This window comes from Penicillium lagena, assembly GCF_028827675.1.
Source record: "Penicillium lagena strain IBT 129212 chromosome Unknown utg000008l_segment0_segment0, whole genome shotgun sequence".
Lineage (NCBI taxonomy): Eukaryota > Fungi > Ascomycota > Eurotiomycetes > Eurotiales > Aspergillaceae > Penicillium > Penicillium lagena.
In genome coordinates, this window is record NW_026623229.1 from 938,979 (window position 1) to 959,835 (window position 20,857).

Genomic DNA, 20,857 nt, shown 5'->3' on the forward strand with positions numbered 1-20,857 from the left:
CCGGGTGGCGCTCCGATCTAACACGGTTCTTTCTTATCGCCGTCCCCGCTCTGCGCGATTCATGCGTATGTCTTCTGAGGCATCATATGTACACGGACGATCGTCTGGTGTCTACTAGACATAACTACTGCACGATAGATTACGCATGCAGGACTATCTATTATTCTATCATGGGACGGGCGGCACCAACGGCTAAGCGGAATTATCTATTGTATAGTTACCACTCTGAGTTGCCACGTCCCTCCGTCCGAGCGTGGCTACCTCGGCGAGATTTGCCCTATCTCGTGCGTGTCCAGGTAGCTGGGTCTCGCACGGAATATCCACTCGATTGCCTTGTTGTCGTAATCTTCAGCTCTCCTAGAAAAAGCGCCTGTGCCCACGTCCTTGCTGGCCGTTGGCCGCTCATTTCCACTGCCGTCATCATTTCCGGATCTCAGCTCGACAATTGGACGGATTTTCAACGGTACAAACTACCCACCCTGTCCCCGCTTTTAGGCATTTCCCTGGCAGGCCATGGCATTATTCAACACCATGGTGTATATCTTTAGATCACTGTTGTGTTTTCAGCTATCCCTTCTTCGGCGCTGTCAAGTGACTCGTTGCAGCGCGTAAGTTTCCGCTAACTATACATACTTCCTGGCTTACGTTTTCTGGTTTTTTCAGCCGCGAGCCCAGACCTCTGACCGTCTCTCACCCTGTTATTTTGACTTTGAGAAGCTCTCAGACCCTCGCTCTCTCTTACTCTTACTACTACTCTGACAGATCTGGCCCCCGACACTATTCACCTCTTACCCCTCAGGTCTACTTCGGAAGAGACGAGAGAGGGGCGCGGTGCCAAGTATAGCCTGCAGGGAGTTGTTGTAGGGTCGTGTGGGGGCGTGGGCTGAGTTGGTTTCTCCAGCCACGTTTTTTGTCTTGGATGAGATTATGCCAATCTATACCCCTGCCTCTTATCTCTTGTCGTGTCGGGGGTGTTGAATAATGCCTGGGTGGGCTTGATGCGGATAGATGAGCCGACCCGGCGGGTGGTTTAGTGATGGAGGGGCAGAAAGTGCATATTGTAGGCTCATAGGGATGTACGATAGACGTAGAGATAGCCAGGTGGGTTCAGGTCTCCGTCGTTGCGCGTAGTTGCATATTAGACTTAGGCTCACGTACCTGTAGCTCATCCAGAAGATGGGAGATACCATCGGCCAACAAGCCCGCGCGCTGGGTGCCAACCAGCTTTTTGCTTCCATCGTTGACTTGGCCCGCGAGCCCCGTTATGGTCGAGTATGATACCTTTAACACGCGTTGTCTGATACAGAGCACCTAAGAAAGAGTCGCAGGTCGAAACCTTCTGAGAGGATGCCTACCTCGCCGGAGAAATAGGGTATAGCTTTGTGGAAGGCATTCAGAGCAAGAGGGTCTCCGCAATGTTGAAGCCTTTCGCTGCATACAGTAATCCAGGAAGATTCTTATTTGATGGAACTACGGGATAGGGTTTTCCCCAAACGCTCAAACTAACGAGACAATCTCCACATTGCCTGAAGAAAATTCAAGTAAACAAACAACCAATACAAAACAACATGAAAAGAAGAGATCCCAACTCCATGAAGACGGAAGGAAGAAGTGAAAGGCCATGGTGAATGCCAAGCAGAAGATCGACAAGATACTGCCAGTCAGCTCTTCCGACTCGGATATATCAACGCCAGAGGTCCGTAAGGAGAAGCATTCGGCCAGCTAGTTCAAGTAATGTACCAGCCACCACCAACCTGCTCGAGAGAAATGCCCGTGGCTTCGGCATACAGACGCCGGAGATGCTCAAGGTCCCACAAGGCACGCTCAAGAACCTCCATCAGTCGACTCGCCATAATGCTGAACGCCTCAGCATCCCAGTTTTAATAATCAACAATGTTGATCGGGGACTGGTAGAGGGCCTCTTCCACACGACGCGCTATAGCGATGATATCCTCACTCGGCAAGTGGATCAAATCATCGTCATCGTCTTCGTTGATTGGAGACTGGTAGAGAGCAGGATCATAGGAAGGGGGAACATGGCTTCTTAGATCAGGGTCCGAAGCCAAACGGTGGATGGCATCTATGAGCGACATGGATATATGCTCTGAATGGCGGTGCTGTGGAACAGGGTTTCCAGGTGCACAATCAGACAGTCTAATTGGCGTGAAGCCCAGATCGGCTGGCGTGAAGTCGCTGATCCGAAAATGAAATTAGCATAATGTGATCACGAGTTGGGGAGACGACCGAATAAACTTACCGAGCCTGCGCCTGCTGAGAATTCTGATTCACCTCACCGATCCGGTCTTTCAGGGTAACACAGAGCTACTCGTCTGCCGAATTACTCATGTTGGAAGGACTTATGTCAGAGATCGATGAGAACTTACGGAAGCGGGACTTGATGATGGTCTGACCCAAGAAGTGGATGTTTGTGAGTGTATATGTGAGAAAAGCAGAGACGTGAGGTGAAGAATATGATGAATGAAAGAAGGTGAGGGAGAAAACGAGAGCATTTGTGCGTTGTATCTACAAAGGAAAGACCGAAACCTCGACGAGCATCAACATCTGATATTCACTTGATATCCAGTGCCCTAGTCAACGGCCAAACAACACTTATTAGGCCCGAAAAGAAGACAGTCGGTGAAATATAGAAGTCGTACATCTATTGTAGTTCTTCATAAATGTTTATTGGGAAGTTAGGGCAAAAAGCCTATAACCGTAATGTATACTGTGAGAAGTGGATTGATAGTGGAGGCAATTATACCGGCTTGTCATCAGTTTTATTACGGCTTACTTGATTTGATATTTTGGGTCTCAAATATATGAAGAGGATTTAAAATTGTTGCAGAATAAAAAGTATATATCTGTCACCGTCTCCAAAGAGCTATAAACATTATCAGTGACTGGTCGATCCCCGGATGTATACAGAAAGCACGTGACGCGATTCGTGATAATCAACTTCCGCTCTGCGCTCTGTTCTTCCTCTCTCAAATCAACCATGCTGCAACTCCATGTGTGGGGGCCGGCCTTTTCACTGCCATCAATTGACGCCCAATGCTTGGCCACTATTGCATACTGCGCTCTGGCGCTACCCGCGGGCTCGTGGGAGCTTGTCGCCAGCAGCGATCCCTCCGTGTCCCCAACCAGTGAGTGTGACGCGACAAAGCCCACTTGCCCAGACACTGACGTCCAAATCCACAGATGAGCTCCCCTCTCTCCGCAACGGATCCGTATGGGTGAGCCGCTTCCGGAATATCGTTGACTATCTCCGCCAATACTCCGACGATGCATGGAACCTGGACGCCGAGCTGAGCGGGCAGGAACTGGCTGATAGCGTTGCGTATGCATATCCTTTACACATCCTCAGGGAACTCCCTAATCTAACTGATTGATGTCGTTGTTAGCTTCACCTCCTTCGTCGAATCCCGCGGCCAACCCCTCGTCGACCTATCCCTGTACGTCACCAGCCAGAACTACTACAGCGACACATCACCAGCCTACGGGTCGCTCCTCCAATGGCCGAACCAATGGATCCTCCCACCAAAGCTACACAGCGCCGCCAAGGATCGCACCAAACACCTAGGTCTCTCGTCGCTAGACCTAAAGGCGATGGAAGACGCGCGACAGCGCGAGCACTCCGCCGCCGTAGCAGCAGGGCAGATCCCTAAGAACCTCATCCAGCGGCCGCGGGAGACAGTTTCGGGGCTGCTGGGCCGCACGGCGCAGCAGAACCAGTTCCGGCTTGAGGCCCTAACAGCCGAGTTCTTTGAGCCGCTTGAGGCTATGCTGGGTCGCAAGGCGTATCTTCTCGCTGCGGATGAGGAGGACAGGCCGACTAGTCTGGACTGCATTGCGCTGGGATATCTCTCGCTGGCACTCTTGCCGGAACTCTCGTTTCCCTGGCTGCGGGATGCGATGCGCGCCAAGGCGCCGCGTCTGACGGCGTACACGGAGCGGATGCGCCGGCGGTGCTTCGGTGATGCCGCCACGAGCATCGAGAACGCCTTTGCGCCTTCGACATCGGCATCCCCGCTTCCGTGGCGATCACCTGAGCGCATCTCCGTCGCCGCCGTGGGAACAACCCTCCTCAACACCCTGGCTGATTCCACGCCGTTTCTGCGCGAGGTGCGCCAGCACAACCGTCTGAAACGCGTGGCCGAGTCGCCCGATGCTGGATTTTCGGAACGGGAGAGTAAGGCCATTTCGCAGCATGCTGAGGCTAGCAAGATGGACATGTATGTGTCTATTGCTACGGTGGTGGGCGGTGTTGCTGCTCTGGTGGGCTATATGTTTCACACTGGGTTGTTTACTTGGGAGTCAGAGGAAGCGGAGGAAGAGGAAAGTGCTGGTACGGAGGGGTTGTCGTTCCAGGCTGGTGACTTCTTGGGGATATAGAGTAGGAAAAGGTGCTATAGATGCTGGCTTAAGGGGGTTCGTTTGAAATTGTACGATAACTTTGTTGCATCAGCCTGTTCATTTCTTCTAATTCATTCATTCCCAGTCCTTTTCATGAGATTGAACATAGTACATATGTAGCATTGAAGGAGATTAGGAACTTTTCACTGGTGGATGGCCACGGCTACATGTCAGAGCAAAATGGAAACACATCGAAACTGGCAATCAATCACAATCAAATGGTATATGTACATGGAAAAATTGAACGGCAAATCATGACTTATATCGATATGTATGCCCTCCTCGAAAAGACGCAAGGTATCCTCGTAAGAGCTGCCGGAAGGGTAAAAAAATCGATGTGGGCAGGTCCCGCTCCTCAGAACAATTGGAATCTCCCAGCTGGGAGAGAGGGATACAAGCGACCTGCGCGCGCACACCTTAAAAGAGGAAATGAAACACACTCAAGACACCTTCGGCTAAGAAGAATTTGCGCACGAATTGACAAGAACAGAAAAAATGAGCTTAGAAGTAGTCGAGCTGGACGACCAAGCGGACGGCATTCGCACTGATTTGGCCGCCCAGGCCGTCAACGTATCGCTCGCTGTAAGTGTAGGCGTTGACGACACTGGCGAGCTCATTGGCGATGGAGGAGCACAACGTGCCCTCGTGGGTGCAGATCTGCATGCCCTGGACGAAGAGGTTGGCGGCTTGGGCCTGGATGGCCGAGACATCCCAGCCGGAATGGCCGTTGTTGCCCTCGTTGCTCATGTCAAACTCACCCCAGGTGCAGGCATAGCCACCGAACTGATCAGTCGGGAGATCTTCACCCTGAGCGGCGCCCCAGGCACCCTGCGAGTTGCTGTCGATGGCCACGTATTTGACCTCATTGGGCTCCATGGTGAACTTGAGCGCACTGTTGCCGTACCAACCGTCCATCTTGCCGTTGGGGCCCATCTTGTTCCAGAAAATGACGGTCCAGGGGTCAGTGTTGCTGCCCTGGAAGCGGAGGACGTGCTGGTACTGGTTGGCGGTCTCCTCGGAGACCGTGATGATGTTGCTGCCCCAGGGGATACCGACGTTGCCTTGGTATTCGATGCTGTCCGAAGATCCTATGGGGCCGGTCGTACCGCCGAAGCCGTCGCGCGAGAATTCGCCGGACTGGGGAGCGGTGAACCAGGTGGTGTCGCCATCGCTGGTGGGGGCGGGAGCGTGCACAGAGATCACGGAGGAGGAGGTGGTAGTGGTGGTAGTAGTGGGAGAAGCCTCAGTCGGAGCAGGGGCAGGCGCCTGGGTGGTGGTCGGCTGGCCGGACCACTCGTTGATCCACGAGACCAGGACGCCGTCAATCTCGGCCGTGACCCAGTCACCGACGCCGCGCTTGTCGACCTCGACGACGTCTTCGACAACTTTCTCGATGTTGTCGATGTTGGCGTGGGCGTGGCGGCGTTCGTGGGCGTGGTGGACACGGGCGGCTACGGCCGAGCCTGCCAGGGCCGACAGGAGGAGAGCGTTGATGTGCATTGTCGGCGCAGAGTGAGGGGAAAAAAAGGAGGAAAAAAGAGCAAAAGGAGCGACTTTTGAGCGAGCGAAAAATGAGTGTGGGTTGGAGAGACAAAAGGCAGGCAACTAAGAGGGACGAAATCAGGGGAGAAAGAAACACACTGGACTGGGGGGGGGCCGGGATTATTATGATCGGTCGGTGGTTCCCTGGGCACGCCAGCGCTAGTCAGGGGCAGGCACGGCGTCGGGGGATGTGATTGGTACTAGGGGCTGAGGGTGGAGTTTCACCCAGTGGTCGAGGCCTTTGTTTACGGTCCGACCTATGGATGAATAAATTCCCTACTATACACGAATATGACGAAGTCGAAGGAGGAACGCAGAAGGAAACCAACTGTCAACCACGTTGTCCCATCGGAATGTGAGACGGAATGGGTCACCTCGATCGTCCATTGCGGAAGGTGATTTAAAGAGGGCCAGCCCACGGACCAATAGCACTCCTGCAAGGCGGCCCCTGGATTACGCATCCCCGTCCAGACCGAGACACCAGCACTGGAAGATGGGACCTAATCGCTAACTACATCCGGTAAATCTATTTTGATCTGATTCATCGACCGGACGGGTGGCGGTTCAGCCACGGTCTGGGCCACAAACAACGATCATGAGTGGCAGCGATGTGCGTTTGGATTGCCGCCCGGTGGACTCCCGGGCGATGCGCTAGGCCCGCTGCAAGGTACAATCACCAATGTTTAGAGCGACGTTGCTCCACTGCCTGACGAGTCCACGCTCCGGATCGGTGTCTCCGGGGGGATCCATCGTTGTGTGTCTCCATGGCAGGTCAATCTAGCCCATGGGTCTTTTTCACATGCCCGGCGGTGCCTAATTACTTGATTTTCTTGATCGGCGCATTGCCTGTCAGCCTGGTGGACACCAGAAAACCTTTAAACAGGGTTTGAGTGATTTGCGTTAGCTACGGAACAACCAATAATATGATGACGTTGTTGTTTGTCCACACTATTATCGACTTCTGCCAGGCCATTACGCTCGGATGTGGTCCCCGTCTAACCCACAAGTCCTCGTCCTCTGGCCATTAAAAGGTAGCCTTGCCAGAAGCCTAGGATTTCATCATTTATTTTCTAAGATTGAACTACTATGATATACAGTTGACAAAAGAGCTTTGGAATTTAACAATATGACGGCAAATGGACGGCCAAAAACGGCCACCAGGGACGTCTTTTTTGCAATCAAAAAACTAACCCTGAAATAATGACTGATCTATCAATTGATATATCCATGATGTAGAAAGTGAGAAATGCTCTTATCTCCTAGGAGCTACTTTCAGTGTCCCGGGAGCTATATAGCTCCCAGAGCCAAGCAATGACTTCCCAGAATTGCTCAACGAGGAATTCGTGATAATGAGCCCTGTGCCATACCGATAAACGGGAGGTGGGAGGCTCTTAGCTGTGGCAATGCGAGCCTCCAATCGGCTACTAAGTGGACATCACATCTTATTTAAACACCTATGCCAATCCTTTGTATCAAGAACCTGGTGTCAGCCTCTCAGAAACTCTCACTCCGCAACCTCAACAACCAACTTCGTACAGCTCACCCCCCCGGAGTACCATATCCAACCCAGCATTAATAGCCCCCAAACCCTTTCCCACGACCCTTGGCTCCGGACTCGGCCTGATAGTCCCGTTGGCCAGTTTCTCCCTCGGCCACGTCCCTAACCAATATCGGAACTGAGTCAATCTCTCCCTTTCGTCCGTGGACGGCAGCACAAAGATGGTTTCCACCCCGTTCACCTCCTCCGCATCCGGAGGAATAATCGGTGCCGACCCGATCTTCGCCTTCTGGTTCTCTCTTCCTTGATCATCCCCGACGAAAGCCTTAAGCACGGCCTGACAAGGCGCCAGCTGCCCCGTGGCAAGAAAGCAGTGCCGAATCACTAGGCCGTCTTCTCTGGCCGCCGAAACAATCGCATCCACAACCTGCGGCTCTTTGTAATCGAAGACGCGATCCGCGCCTAGGGAGTTTACGTATTTCTGGTTCGCCACACCGGCCGTGGCATACACGGCGGCGAAAGAAGAGTCGCGATCTTCCCGTAGCAGCCGGGCGCTTTGCACGCCCATCGTGCCCACGCTAGAGGAAGCACCCCAAATTAATAGGGCGTCTGTCTTTTGTTTCTTTATTTTCTGAGATCCTCCGCTGGTACCGGCGCCGACTGGGGCAGCAGAAACTGAAGAAGCATTGCCTGCCCCCACTCGTGGAATTCCCATAACATCCCACGCATTTAGGGGTACCTCAACGGCGACGGGCAAGGTTGCCGCTTGGTTCCAAGAAATACCCTCATCCGGAAGAGGCAGGGCATGCTGCCAGGGGACGAGGCACCGCTCCTGAAAAGCACCGTAGTCAGGGTCGCAGGACTTCCAGATGGAGGCGGCGTAGGCCGCTATGCGAGTGATCCCTGGTCGGAAAAAAGGGCCCGGACCTTCATCAGTAGCACCGACGGGGACGTTTTCGCCGACCTCGAGGACTAGCCCCGAGATGTCGAAGCCGGTGACCGTGGGGTAGGCGGGTATGAAGAGTCCTTGATCACGCATGATGCCGTCCGCCGGGTTGAGGGCTACAGATTTGACCTCTATGAGGAGCTCGTCTGGGCCTGGTTTAGGCGTGAGACGGGTTTGGAGCTCAAAGGGCTCACCTTTTGCGAGGGAGACAGCGGCGAGATGGGTGGCCATTTTAGACTGCTTGTCGAGGTGTAGAATTTTATGTGGACCGAGTCTGATATTCAAGTTAAAGTTTCATGCTTCAGCTTCGTAGGATATCGAGAAAATTTCCTTCTTCTTATACATCAGCAATCATTCGAAGCTAATTATTCTTTGGTACAGCGACGCGCCTGTCCAGCGCGATCTTGTGTTGATTATAGATGGAGGGCAGAACTTGCAACCAATCAGAGACTTCCGCATCCGAAGGACAGCTAGTGTGAAAGGTTAAGTATCCGAAAGAGGGTTAGCTTATGGGTGCCTGTGGCGGTGAAACTTCGAAGTATCACCGCCTGCACCTGTTCTAGACCCCTCCGGCATTTAATTCCCATCGAAATTGGGAGAATCCCTCACAGCAAAGCTGGGCATGGTCATGGATAATCAATCAGGAATGGCTTCGACTTGTCCAAGAGAGGTACGGGAGGGTCGGACTCCGCGGAGGTCGAGATTTGGCTGCCGAAATTGCAAGCTTCGGAAAGTCAAGGTAGGTGGCCCTAAGCTTCAATAATCTGGTTCCTGGCTGACCGAAATTCCTTGGTTTACTAGTGCGATGAAGGCAAACCACAGTGCAAGAGATGTAGCTCATTCGGAATATTATGCAACTTCATGTCTAACATCCCCGACCTCCAGCCCGTCGCCGCTGACACAGGGCGGCCATTGGTGGTTCGAGGAAAAGCAGAGCTTCAGCCCCCTCTCACAAATGCTGTATGGGCATCTGACGCGTGGACAACCTATCAATTGAACTCAAAATGTCAAGACTTCATAACCCGGTACCTTGGACGAAGTCTCATTACCCCAGACGACCCCAATATGATACAAGTTAATCGCAGGCTCCTGAAACTAGCCTTCACCGTAAGTTTATTATATTAATCCTATCCCATCGGACAGAATGGAAGCCAGTTTATCCATTATGAGCCCGAATTTGGCTAATATATGGTTTACAGTACCCTTTCTTAATGCACGCCTCCCTAGCTGTGGCGCTTACATATGACCGCCATTTGAATGGCCCCTTAGGTTGTCGTCGCACTCTAGAAGAGTGTTATCACTGGTCTCAAAGCACAGTTCTCTTGAACAAGCGGCTAAGAGAACCGATTGAAGCGAATGATAAGGATCCGATCTGGGGTACCGCGGCTGCCCTGGTTATCTTAACCTTCTCGTCCCCTGATGCATGCACACCGGAACAAGCGTGGCCTCTAAAGTCCTCCGACTCCTCCGACTTGGACTGGTTGCGAATGAGCAAGGGTAAAATGTCATTGTGGCACATGGTTAACCCGCTGCGACCGGACAGCCTTTTCCACGTCATGGCGACGACCTTTGCTCATATGCATTCACCATTTCCAGAGGGAGGCATTGATGGTATACCAAGCGCGTTATCTGCCGTGTGCAATCTCAAAGACTCATCTACGGCGGAAACTAATCCGTATTTCCATGCTGCCTACGCGGTATCCCAGCTCCTGGACCTTCCGGATAGCGAGGTCACAACAGGTCAAACGTATCTCTTCATGCGGAGTATTCATGGCCCTTTCGAAGACTTGCTCCGGCAAAAGGACCCTGCAGCGCTATTGTTGCTCTATCTATGGTACGGCAAAGCAAGTCGCGGTATATGGTGGGTTGAACTTAGGGCTAGAGTGGAATGTCCTTCTATTTGCTTGTATCTGCGACTATATCATAAAGAGAATGGTCCTATACAGGCACTACTTCCGGGAGGAGCTCTCGCCGATAGTTGGAATTAGTCAGGCTTTCGAAGCCTCAAGTCCACCCCTGGCATTGTTAAATGAAGAACTGCAGCAGTGGTTTTTACGATCCCCATTACTAAATAAATTTCATAACGAAGTTCTCTTTTGTTATATCCTGCCATTATCAGACACCTTTAGGTGACGACGGGGGCTCACCGGCTGGCGCTGCCGCCTGTGTGAACGACTGAAGCACACCCTAGAGGTCAGGCATTTTATTGCCCTACTCCCTGTGAAGGCAAACACATGAAGCTAGGCCCAGACCAGTATTTTTGTGTTTATTCACAAAATATGCCCACTGGCACGAGATAAGTAGGATGGCTGGCTTGAGCCTAGCTGAATCTTGCTTTAGTAGGTTGGTCAAAAAAGGCAGTTCGACTGGAAGTAATGCTTTATGCTCGGATCCGAAGAAAAAAGTAGGTTTCGACAGTATACAGGGTCATTACCGCATCAGTTTATAAATCCACATAGAAACCTTTATATACAGCAAGCCATAGTTTTCGCCGAGTTAGGCCAAGTGACAATAATTTCAGAAACTGAGAGGCCTGGGCTCCGGGTCTCCAAGACTAACACCACATCATCCCATCAATACCAAGCGATCTATGGTCAAGGCGGCCAGTTGAATCATTCAGTGAACCTCGTTGCAACGAAAGCATACCGTCTCATGCTGCTTTGAAAACTTTGGAGCCAAAGGTGCCAGAAGGAGTCTTGCGAAGAACATCACAAAGAGTCAGGAGCAGGCGATTGAAAACAAATAAGCCTGCAGCAAGCCCTATCACCCCCATGCTGAACCACGTCCACGGTCGATCTCCAATCCACACAAATATCTTTGTATCCGCTCGATGCCAAGTGCTACTTTCGAGGTCAATGATGTATGGCGCTAATTCGGTTGCATTAATGACCCCGACGGTGGGCGAGGGCAACGACGGTTGCTTGAGCAAGTATCCCTTCAGCACCATTGTCAGGAACATGGGACCGGCGGAGATCATGATAGCGCAGTGTGGCTGCCACCGTGCCCAGACTCGGGTGATGGCATTGAACACAGGTAATTGGGTAATCGCTGCTGCATAAGCGGGATGTTTTGCAGAGGTAATCAAGAGGTCATTCGTGACACCCGTTGGAAGAGTGGATTTGAAAAGGGCATAGTGTTTGGCTGTGCCTGATCCGAGTTTGTGAATGGGCAGAGTTTCGTTGCACCAGGTATCCATATCAAGGTAGATACCACCATAGTGATACAAAACAAAATAGCGAATCGAGTCGGCCCGCTGGATAGGGAAAGGATAGTTGTCCCAAGTGTCCACGAACCATGGGTAATGATTGGCAAGGAAATCGCGAGCTGATGCATCAGTCCACAGCTAGCAAGAATGGTTAGTGTTATCAAAAGAAGAGGGCTCGTATATCATGATGAGTAGCCGTTGCTGGTTAAAGTCTCTCATCATTGCATATAGATAGACATACCTTGTATTCAAAGTCCGAGTAAGCTTGCTTGCAGCTATTCTGCGGCCCGACCCAATGATCTGGAATCGTCTCTGTCGCAGTAGTTTGATGCAAAATAAATGGTATATGACTCAATTGGGCAGTCCTATTTCGATCATGTAAGATATTAGAGCTAGGCAGAGCCACCCGAGGACCGAAAAGCTCTTTATTTCTGCGCAGAAGAGTGATCAGAGGCTCGAGAGTGTGGAGCAGCAGTCCAACGATCAGTAGGTTTACCATGAGGAAGGCTGTAACCCTGCTCGACCACGTGACCCACTGACTCGTGCGCCGCTGTCTCCACCGAGGTTCTGAATCTGTTTCGAGGCACTCTTCATCATGGATCTTTTCGTATTTGGCGGGAAATGCTCGGGAGGCCATGCGGTGGAGATTAATCCAGAATCTCATCCTACCGCATAGGGATTGATGCTCCGTAGGCCTGTGTTGCTATTGCAAGAGACCAATAACAATTGGCATTAAGTAGGGAGGACAGGTATGTGATGGGTGCGATATGATAGAGGTGGCGCACGTCGATCAAAGGAGAATGTAGATCAATGTCGAGAAAATAGAAAGCACAGACATCCTTGGCCGGCCCAAACATTAGTATTTATCATACAGTGTGAAAATTGGTGGGCGCAGAATTTCTCGAGTCTGGTGCATCATTGCCAACGCGGTGTAACGCCACGTCGTCTGCTACTTGCGGGAAGGTTGTTTCCATAGAAGAGGATCACTTTGACTTTGCCGATCGAATGCGGAACCCTTCTCCGGCCTAGCCCCTAGAACCTAAGTGAAAGCTTGGACGAAGCTTAATCCGGCCACGCTCTGTTCCCGACGCCACTAGGATTTTCAGGCAGCATCATTAGGTAGTTACCTTCTGTATCGCATTTACTTCGTAAAATAAATTAAAGAGCACGCAGGGTTGACTAAGATGTAAAAGTTATTATAAACATTAAATGTCATGTAATATTCCATCCTACAGTCAATGACTAGCGTGAGCTTCGCTGACTTCAACAGAGACATCTCCCAGTATCCCTTCATCCGAAGGAATAGACAACGTCACGTCGTAATGTGCGTCGTCAACGTTGGCCAAATGAAGCTGATTTCCAAGGCCGTTCCAACATCCGTTCCAGTACACAGAAGTGATTCGACATTCGTCGTGATAGAGATCTAGCATGCCCTCAACCCCCAATTTGTACGTTGCACTTCCACAGAACGACACCACTCGATTTTGACCTTGTCGGATCGATATTTTTTCAACGTCTTCCAGAAGGATGAGCTTGGGTGGGTCGCCTTCTTGGTACGCTTGGCCGCTACAATTGCCGATCCGTGAGTATTAGATCCAGAGCGGTACACGAAGCTGAAGGGAGATTATACCGGAGACAGATAGGATTCCTCAAAACGATAGTGCCTTCAGCCAAATTATTATGTATAGTCAGAGAAAGTCGCTGGGTCACCGGGTGATGCATTTGCTACTCAATTCCGTCGGGGAAATATTTGCCTTCGGTTCGACCGGATGTAGCTTCCGTTGTCAAGAAGGTACTTTGGCAGCGACAGCAACTCAATTTAAGTCCCTCGAAGAACTTTCTACGACCTGATATTCAGGTTTTTGAATGTCCCGACCGTGTTTTACCCCGATTACGCGGCCGCGATAGGTTACCAGGGTAAAGTCAAACGCATCGAGCGATGACAGACCGAGCCGATCTCATTGGTTGGCGGCTCGAGGTCCGCCTTTTGCAGTAGGCGGGGTCGATCCCGATATGTGACATGCAAATAATTGCGGTGAATAACAACTTGTACCACTTGCTGCTCTGATAATTGAAAATCTCCGAATAGGAAAAAGCACTGGTGGCGGGTTCGTATTACGCGCTTCTAAACGAGCCAAACTCTCATCATCTGAAGGTTTGTAGGGCAGTACCGGGGATCTGCATACGAGCCGCGTACTTCCCTTTACAGCAAACCAAGGGAACCGGATCCCCAGAGGTGTGTACGAGAGTTATGGAGCTAGCCAGGCTGTCAATCAAGGTCAAGGACGCACGCGGTTAGTTCACCTTCTCCAGTAATTCTTGCATGGCAGCCTAGAAAGTCACCTGCGCTTTTGTATGGGGAGTCTTTCCAGATCCGCCACCAATCGCCCCCCTCCCCCCACCCAGCCCAGTAAGGGGACTCCCTGCTGTAATGAATTCTGACCGTAATGGATACTTCATCCCCCTGTGTCTACAATTGACGATTTTCACAGCGCCGCACCTCTTCTATCTACATAATAAAGTGGTTGGCCGTCATCTATATTCATCCATTCAACCTCCGTCTCTCTTCTCCGATTCTCCTGCTCCCTAATTTGGTCCTAGCGATGCATTTCATCCCGCTTTGGTTTGGCCTCCCGTTTCTACTTCCGCCTTTGTTTCTAGGCTCCTGCAATATTCTAGGATTGTATGAGGGCATTCGAGCCCCCAATAGTAAGAACGCTCGTTTTATCTGTCTAGCGATTAGTTTAGGGCATTGGCCTCTTCCTGGTTAGTGAAGATGTGTGAGGTGTCGGCGGTAGCCCGCGGAAGCCGGCATAGGTAGCCAATTCCGCTTAGACAACCCTCCCTTAAATCGATTCAAGACGCCGCTTTTATCTAAGTGTACCTAGAGTCATACTACAGTGCGTCTCGAAACAGGCGTCACCACCTACACTCTTTCATTGTTTCTCGAACCGTAATGCCAATACCACCTAGTCTATGTATTGAGAGTTTTTTTCCAGAGTACCCCTGTCAGTTAGACGTGTATTGCTTCTTACGTAGATTACTTAGTACATTGAGTTATGTTTTCGCTTGTAAATTCAGCACATCTGATATCTCCATACTCCACCTCCAAAATAGCCACCCGAGGGAGGGAGATCTTTATAATCAATCACGTGTAGTCGAATCAAGATTTCAGGCACGCTGGCCTGGTCGTAGAGGAGATGTAGCACAGCAACTACTTGCGTAACATGTGATTAGGATTTGAAAGAGCGTGTCTGTCTCCGACATGGAAGGCAATAACGGTTTCGACTGTATGATTCAGAGGAATGATGATTGTTTCCCCATATCTGAGGAATAAGAAAGAACTACATACCCGTGATCGGGATCAAACATACAAAGACCGGTTGGATCTACTATATGACAGCCATCGCCAGGGCGACGGCGCCTCCAACCATCCAACGCGTATTCCCAGTGATCATCCGCATCGCTGCATTAGAGGTACCAGTGGTGGTCGCGGCAACACTGCTGGTTGAAGAAACAGTACCCGTGAAATTAGTAGGATGGGCCAAAGTGGTCGAGGCAGTGGTCAAAGCAGTGGCAGCAGCATCGGTGGAGGGAGAAGCATTCCCGGTCTCTGTTGCAGTTATATGGACAGCCCGGAAGCCGCCGTAAGGCATGCTTTTGATGTCAATGCCTGTGGTAAGGGCTGAGGTCGAGCTATCTGAAATCATGGAGGCCACGCAATCGACGTGGGTTGAGCCCTGGAGCTTGCAGTGTTGTGAGACTGTTCTACCATGGAGCATGTTAGATCCAAGTGGATATACCATATTAGAGCTCCGAAATTCTTACTGGGGACCGTCGGTGTAAGCCATCTCTAGAGATGAGCCACCCTCAGTGATAGCGTAGCCATTCGATGGCAGACCGCAGGAATTCGGATCCTCACTCGTAGGACAGTTGAGAAGGTAAGTCGTCATAGTGCCACTCTGGAATGCTAAAAGTCAATGCATTGATGGCAAAAACTGGACATTGGGTCGTACCGTGCCCAATATTTTGCCTTCTAGTGATTGGACATCGAATCCCGGAATGAAAAGGGTGACCGTGCTATCAGCAACCACGATAGAGACGCCAGCCAAGACAGCGAGGGATTGGAAACGCATAGTGGACTTGTGGTGGCAAGTCAGTTGTAAGGTCGATGAAGTCAATCTAAGAGAACAGCAAGATTTGCCATAGTAGAACACACACAAGAATGGCTACGGAAGCAGGACCTTGCGGTAAGCAGGTTTTTATTATTAAAACGCCGCCCGGGTCGAAGTCCGCCTAATTGATGGCCAGGTCTTGGTGCATCAGCGCTAAGGCAATCCTTTAATACTAGGCCACTTAAGCTAACCTAAACTGGAAAGGTTCAGGGACTAGCGATTGCAAATTGCTTCTAGGCAGTCTCCACAGTTAGCGCCTTTTGATCTACCGGTACACCGAAGGGCGCCGCCGACCGAAAAAAAAACAAGCGCTCAAGCTCAGCCAGAGCACCTAAGCAATGCAGCGGCTGTCAAAGCCTAGATCATACGTTTATAAGTTGACGTGGTCAAATGTTCCATTAACGTCCATAATTAGGGCTCCCATAAGCTGCTTCATTTTCCAGGCCTCGTGAGTGCTCTGGATTAAACAAGCCACTGCGCCGATAGCACTCCGTTTCTTACGGCACCCCATTTGCCCTAGATGCAAGGCCCCTGTGGTCTCTCAGTGACTGGAGATAGCCTCCGCAGCTATCTTCTCTACTACCTTCCCAAGGCGTTTAGCAGGCTGATCACTCGGTAGGCCATGGCTATGGTATAGTCAGGCTACTCTGGGAAATATATCGTCAGTTCTTATTGTTCTTGCTCTTTGATTTCGACGCCCGCATGTCGGAAATGGGATTCTGCACTTTCTCTGCTAGCCCCACGGCGATTAGACTCCATTCAAGAAAAGCTCTAAAATTTTAACCTGTATGATTTTGCCAGTACCGTCTGACAAAAACTTTGAGCTGCAAAGAACTCTTCGATCGGGTTTAGATCAGGCGAATACGGTGATAGGTACAACAGCTTGGCCGCGGCCTTTGAGCATGGCTCGCTTATTCGATCAGTATAATTGAAAGACGCGTTGTTGTCCATAATAAGGACAGACTTTGGCACTGGGCATCTGCCACAATTGGGGAGAAGCTGCTCAATAAAGTCTTCGAACAAGCTAGCATCAGTCGACCCTTGGAACTCGAGACATTAAAATGCCATCCCGGCAATACGCGGGGAAAAATAGTTTCACTGGCTTCGTTGGAAACGAGAAATCAGAATAGGCGTGATCTCGCGAAGAGATCAGCCCGTCCGCCTGTACCCAACCCGTTTATCACAGTCATATTCATTTACATAGACCAGGTGATATAAACAGAAATGTGATGGCTGATACAGATAATAATCTCTCAGATTGGCGTTTCTTTCTTTTAAAAGCCGTCGAGCCACTCTTTTAGTCCAGCCCTGCGTTCGGAGGGCGCGACTGATAGTGTACGTGGACACAAGGAATCGAATTCAACGTGCAGTAAATCTGCCATCTCATCCAAATATAAATCCAATTTCTCTGGTAAGTGGTCACACAGAGCTTTGAGAATGACGGGAGTGATCACACGCGGACGGCTACCAGGAATCAGCGGTGCTCGGACGTCGCCAAACATTCGGAGGTTGGTATGGATGGTTATGATCGAACGTTTGCTGCAGCCAGCCGCTTCGGCAATCTAAGAAGTAATCAGCGAATTACTACCGATCATATCACGGATTATCACAAGCTGAGAGCGGGGCGCCATTGTGGTTTTTGTCGCGCCGTCAAAGAAGTTGATGATCTAGCCAGAAGCGCGGGGCAACGGGGCGAATTTGGATCGGTTCGGGCCGACAGTAAACCAGTATCCACTACAGTGGGGGCCGTTTCCGTCTATCCACCACCTATCCTCCTCCATCTGTCCTCCTAGACACAGTACAATTATGCTTTTGATTTTCACTTTGAAGCTATGGAGTTTTCCTATCTTTTACCAAGCATTCAATTTTCAGTAGAGAAGGAAATGCATAAATGGTAGCCCAGGTGTCCGAAAATGTACTGAGCCACCACCTCACTTTTAGCGCCTAAAACTAGCCCTCTTTACCTTTTGCCTTCATTTTCCGCCAGAAAGACGCTGGACTATGATACCGGTTCACAATATAGCACCGATTTACCTGCATATACGAAGTACATCAAAAAGTTAATGGTGCTGATTCTTCGAAATGGGATGGACTTTCATCCGTGGCGAGTGTCGTCGCGGTTATTCAACTCGCTAGGAGTCTTGTGACGGTTTGTGGGGGTTACACTCAGGGGTTTAAGGATGCAAATGAGCAAATAATCACCTTACAACGGGCGGTACAGGTCTCCAATGGACTATTCAAGACCTCCAGAGGTTTCTTCCAAAAAGCAACCAAAATGCTCTACCCACCTCCTCACGACTAGTCAGCAATGTTGGCGATTGCCTCTCCAATCTCCGAGCCTTAGAGGCGAAACTTGACCGAGGAAAAGGAAAGAAACTAATGAGGAAAGTGGGATTCCGAGCTTTAAAATGGCCGTTGAAACACACAGAGGTGGAGAGGGTTATTTAGGACCTTGTAAAATACAAATCGTCATTCCTCTTAGCCTCACAGATGGATCAAACGTATGTAGTCGAACATTATGTTATGGCTCTATATAGTTGGCTTGACACTAGACAGACCCTGATTATCGACGTCGCTGCTCAGACAGGCTCTGATTTTGACTTGCTTGCATTGCCATGGAAATTCTAGTTGCCCTTAGATCGTCAATTCAATTACAAAGCAGAGGAATACATTATAATTAGAGTAAGTCACTGTATTGATTCTGACAGAGGAATTTTGATATTCCGGGACTATCTCTAATATAGACTAGCCCATATTGACATTACGGTCCGAGAAACAATGAAAGAGTGCAGTTAGTGACCCCAGTTTCGAGACGGACTGTACCTAGGGGCCTCTTCTTGACCTTAATAATATTTTTCCATGGTTTTTTAACCATCGTAAGCAGAGAATTGCTAGTAGAACTTGACGCTAGTGACGGGGGAGTCTATGGTTGAGATGCATCTGAAATATTTTCACTTCCCCTTCCCTTCTAGCCATGTTCTAAATCCAAGTAGCTTATATTCTTTCCCTCGACAGGTAACTAACCTTAATTTAGGAGTCAGTTTAGCGCATAATCGACTCGCTGCCCAGTTACGCCTATCGTTGAGGCTTGATTGATCACCGACCAAACCTTTAGTTGATTATTACTAGACTGGCTACCGGTCAGGTTATCTTTAGTAGATGCATATCAATATTCTTCGAATAAAATCTTTAATTACCACTTGTCGAGTGCAGATGACTCCGGTGCGCCTGGTTGCATGACACGACTGACTGTTCTCTTCAAGGTGTTTCATTCAATTTCCGTTGCTCGTGTAGCATCTACATGCCACGGAAACGAATCGAGGGGCCAGCCCAAGAACGTTGTATCCTCAGAAGCAAGAATCAATTGTCGATGGTTAAAACTAGCAGAAATTACTATTTCTGAGCAGAAATGTATGACTGAATTGAACTAAAGTGACCAACTGCTAGCTATTGTAGATAAACAGGGCATCTACTAGAGGAGATTCGTAAGACCCAATCAAATAATTATCCTCTAATTAAGACACTATGCTCAGCTTCAACAAACCTATACGAGCTCCTAGGATCAACACTATTTCTTTCGGCTTTTCCAGTCCGTGCATGGATCCAGCTAAGGCGAGGCCCCCGAGGAGTGAAAGGCTGCGCCCATATGTTAGCTAGGCTCCACCATGACGAAGGAACCAATTAGCTTAACTGACAAATGAAATCAAAGCTTAGTTGAGGCTTGGCTAAATATAAATAAATGCACTCTTAGGCGTGCCGTCCACCTGAAATATTCACGCGTCTAATAGGTCAATTGCAGGTTGGGGCGGATTTCATTCAGGGCGGACGGCACGCCTGAGAATGTATATAATTTTATATTTTACTATCCAAAGCGCAGCCGTTTCTCGGGAGAGGCAAGATAACAGAATACATTTTCCATTTTTTACAATTGTTTCAATATGCGTGGATTCCCGGTTATAGTTAGCCTCGTGGCCGCGGTAGCAGCGGCCACGAACTCAAGCTGCGCTGATGGCCTCTACATGATTGTTGCCAGAGGTACTCTGGAGCCCAAGATTGCTAGTCCTCAGGGATACTTCCCCGCAGACACAGGGTCCCCTGGATATGTGGCACAGCTTATTGCAGCAAAGATCAAAGGCTCTAAGATCGCGGGTGTGAAGTATCCTGCATCGATGCAAGATCCATCATATGCGAAGTCAGAGGATGATGGGGCAGCTACTATGCTGCAGATGGCAAAGGAGTACCACTCATCTTGCCCAAGCTCAAAAATGGCCCTCTTGGGCTACTCTCAGGTATGTGACAAGAAGATTAGGCGGGTTGCTGATGAAGATGCTGACCCGGTGGTTGTAAGGGTGCTCAAGTAGTCGCTGACGTCCTTTGCGGCGGCGCTGGTGGCATCTTCAACCATGATGCACCTCTGTCACCAGACATAGTCAAAGAGAATGGTAAGTGGCCCTTTTGCTGTTGACAATTTGCCGAGGCTGACGCAGGTGCAGTTGTTGCGGCAATCCTATTTGGGGATCCAACGCACGTTGCCAACACATCATACGATCGCGGCACAAGTATCCACGACGGAGTAAGTAGTAACGCTCGTCTCCGCATTCTCTCACTAACTCTTTTTCATTAGATATTCCCACGACATAACATCACTGTGTGCGAACGGTATGATGATATCATGGCATCCTGGTGCGACAAGGGTGACAAGTACTGCGACTCTGGAAAGGGCCAAGATGGCACAATTATCCATGGCTCCTACCTCGGGATATACAATAGCACCATGGTCGACTTCGTGGTTGAAAGATGGCAGAAGTCGACTACCACAGGCACGTCGACAGGGTCACCCACAAGCTCGGCTACCAGCAGTCCATCTCCATCGACTGGCACGGCTTCTGGGTTGACTGCAGATCAGAGTTTTTTCATGGTATGGCCTCTGTTGTTGCTTTCTTGTGGACTCTTCTTTTAGACTGCGACATTGAAATACAAGATCTTTGAGATAAAATTTATCCTTTTGCTACCTTTTCACTGCTAGTAGAGAAAAGCTTGTAGCACCCTTGTAATGTGAGAAGGGAATTGGTCATCGC

At 50.0% G+C, this 20,857-nt stretch overlaps 8 protein-coding genes across 8 annotated transcripts; 3 read left to right on the forward strand and 5 right to left on the reverse strand.

Annotated features, from left to right (window-relative positions):
- Positions 1 to 1,880: 1,880 nt before the first annotated feature.
- On the reverse strand, positions 1,881 to 2,510 carry N7510_010942 (uncharacterized protein; the record flags this gene model as incomplete). The annotated part of the gene is made up of 3 exons (XM_056982867.1): positions 1,881 to 2,193; positions 2,258 to 2,322; positions 2,385 to 2,510. 3 exons carry the CDS (start codon positions 2,508 to 2,510, stop codon positions 1,881 to 1,883), a joined length of 504 nt encoding a protein of 167 aa, XP_056828361.1.
- A 485-nt stretch (positions 2,511 to 2,995) lies between these two features.
- N7510_010943 (glutathione S-transferase family protein) lies at positions 2,996 to 4,392 on the forward strand (the record flags this gene model as incomplete). The annotated part of the gene is made up of 3 exons (XM_056982868.1): positions 2,996 to 3,143; positions 3,199 to 3,337; positions 3,402 to 4,392. 3 exons carry the CDS (start codon positions 2,996 to 2,998, stop codon positions 4,390 to 4,392), a joined length of 1,278 nt encoding a protein of 425 aa, XP_056828362.1.
- Positions 4,393 to 4,914: 522 nt separating this feature from the next.
- aspf4 (allergen Asp F4) lies at positions 4,915 to 5,913 on the reverse strand (the record flags this gene model as incomplete). Its single annotated transcript, XM_056982869.1, has 1 exon — positions 4,915 to 5,913. One exon carries the CDS (start codon positions 5,911 to 5,913, stop codon positions 4,915 to 4,917), a length of 999 nt encoding a protein of 332 aa, XP_056828363.1.
- A 1,559-nt stretch (positions 5,914 to 7,472) lies between these two features.
- On the reverse strand, positions 7,473 to 8,630 carry N7510_010945 (zinc-binding alcohol dehydrogenase family protein; the record flags this gene model as incomplete). The annotated part of the gene is made up of 1 exon (XM_056982870.1): positions 7,473 to 8,630. The coding sequence occupies one exon, from the start codon at positions 8,628 to 8,630 to the stop codon at positions 7,473 to 7,475; it is 1,158 nt and encodes a 385-aa protein (XP_056828364.1).
- A 370-nt stretch (positions 8,631 to 9,000) lies between these two features.
- Positions 9,001 to 10,387, forward strand: N7510_010946 (Zn(II)2Cys6 transcription factor domain-containing protein; the record flags this gene model as incomplete). Its single annotated transcript, XM_056982871.1, has 3 exons — positions 9,001 to 9,138; positions 9,201 to 9,506; positions 9,599 to 10,387. Coding segments are annotated over 3 exons (1,233 nt in total), but the record flags the coding sequence as incomplete, so codon positions are not given.
- A 662-nt stretch (positions 10,388 to 11,049) lies between these two features.
- Positions 11,050 to 12,241, reverse strand: N7510_010947 (glycosyltransferase family 32 protein; the record flags this gene model as incomplete). The annotated part of the gene is made up of 2 exons (XM_056982872.1): positions 11,050 to 11,742; positions 11,846 to 12,241. The coding sequence occupies 2 exons, from the start codon at positions 12,239 to 12,241 to the stop codon at positions 11,050 to 11,052; spliced, it is 1,089 nt and encodes a 362-aa protein (XP_056828366.1).
- A 2,755-nt stretch (positions 12,242 to 14,996) lies between these two features.
- Positions 14,997 to 15,740, reverse strand: N7510_010948 (uncharacterized protein; the record flags this gene model as incomplete). The annotated part of the gene is made up of 3 exons (XM_056982873.1): positions 14,997 to 15,372; positions 15,433 to 15,566; positions 15,621 to 15,740. The coding sequence occupies 3 exons, from the start codon at positions 15,738 to 15,740 to the stop codon at positions 14,997 to 14,999; spliced, it is 630 nt and encodes a 209-aa protein (XP_056828367.1).
- A 3,977-nt stretch (positions 15,741 to 19,717) lies between these two features.
- On the forward strand, positions 19,718 to 20,739 carry N7510_010949 (uncharacterized protein; the record flags this gene model as incomplete). The annotated part of the gene is made up of 2 exons (XM_056982874.1): positions 19,718 to 20,068; positions 20,404 to 20,739. The coding sequence occupies 2 exons, from the start codon at positions 19,718 to 19,720 to the stop codon at positions 20,737 to 20,739; spliced, it is 687 nt and encodes a 228-aa protein (XP_056828368.1).
- Between the last annotated feature and the right edge of the window lie 118 nt (positions 20,740 to 20,857).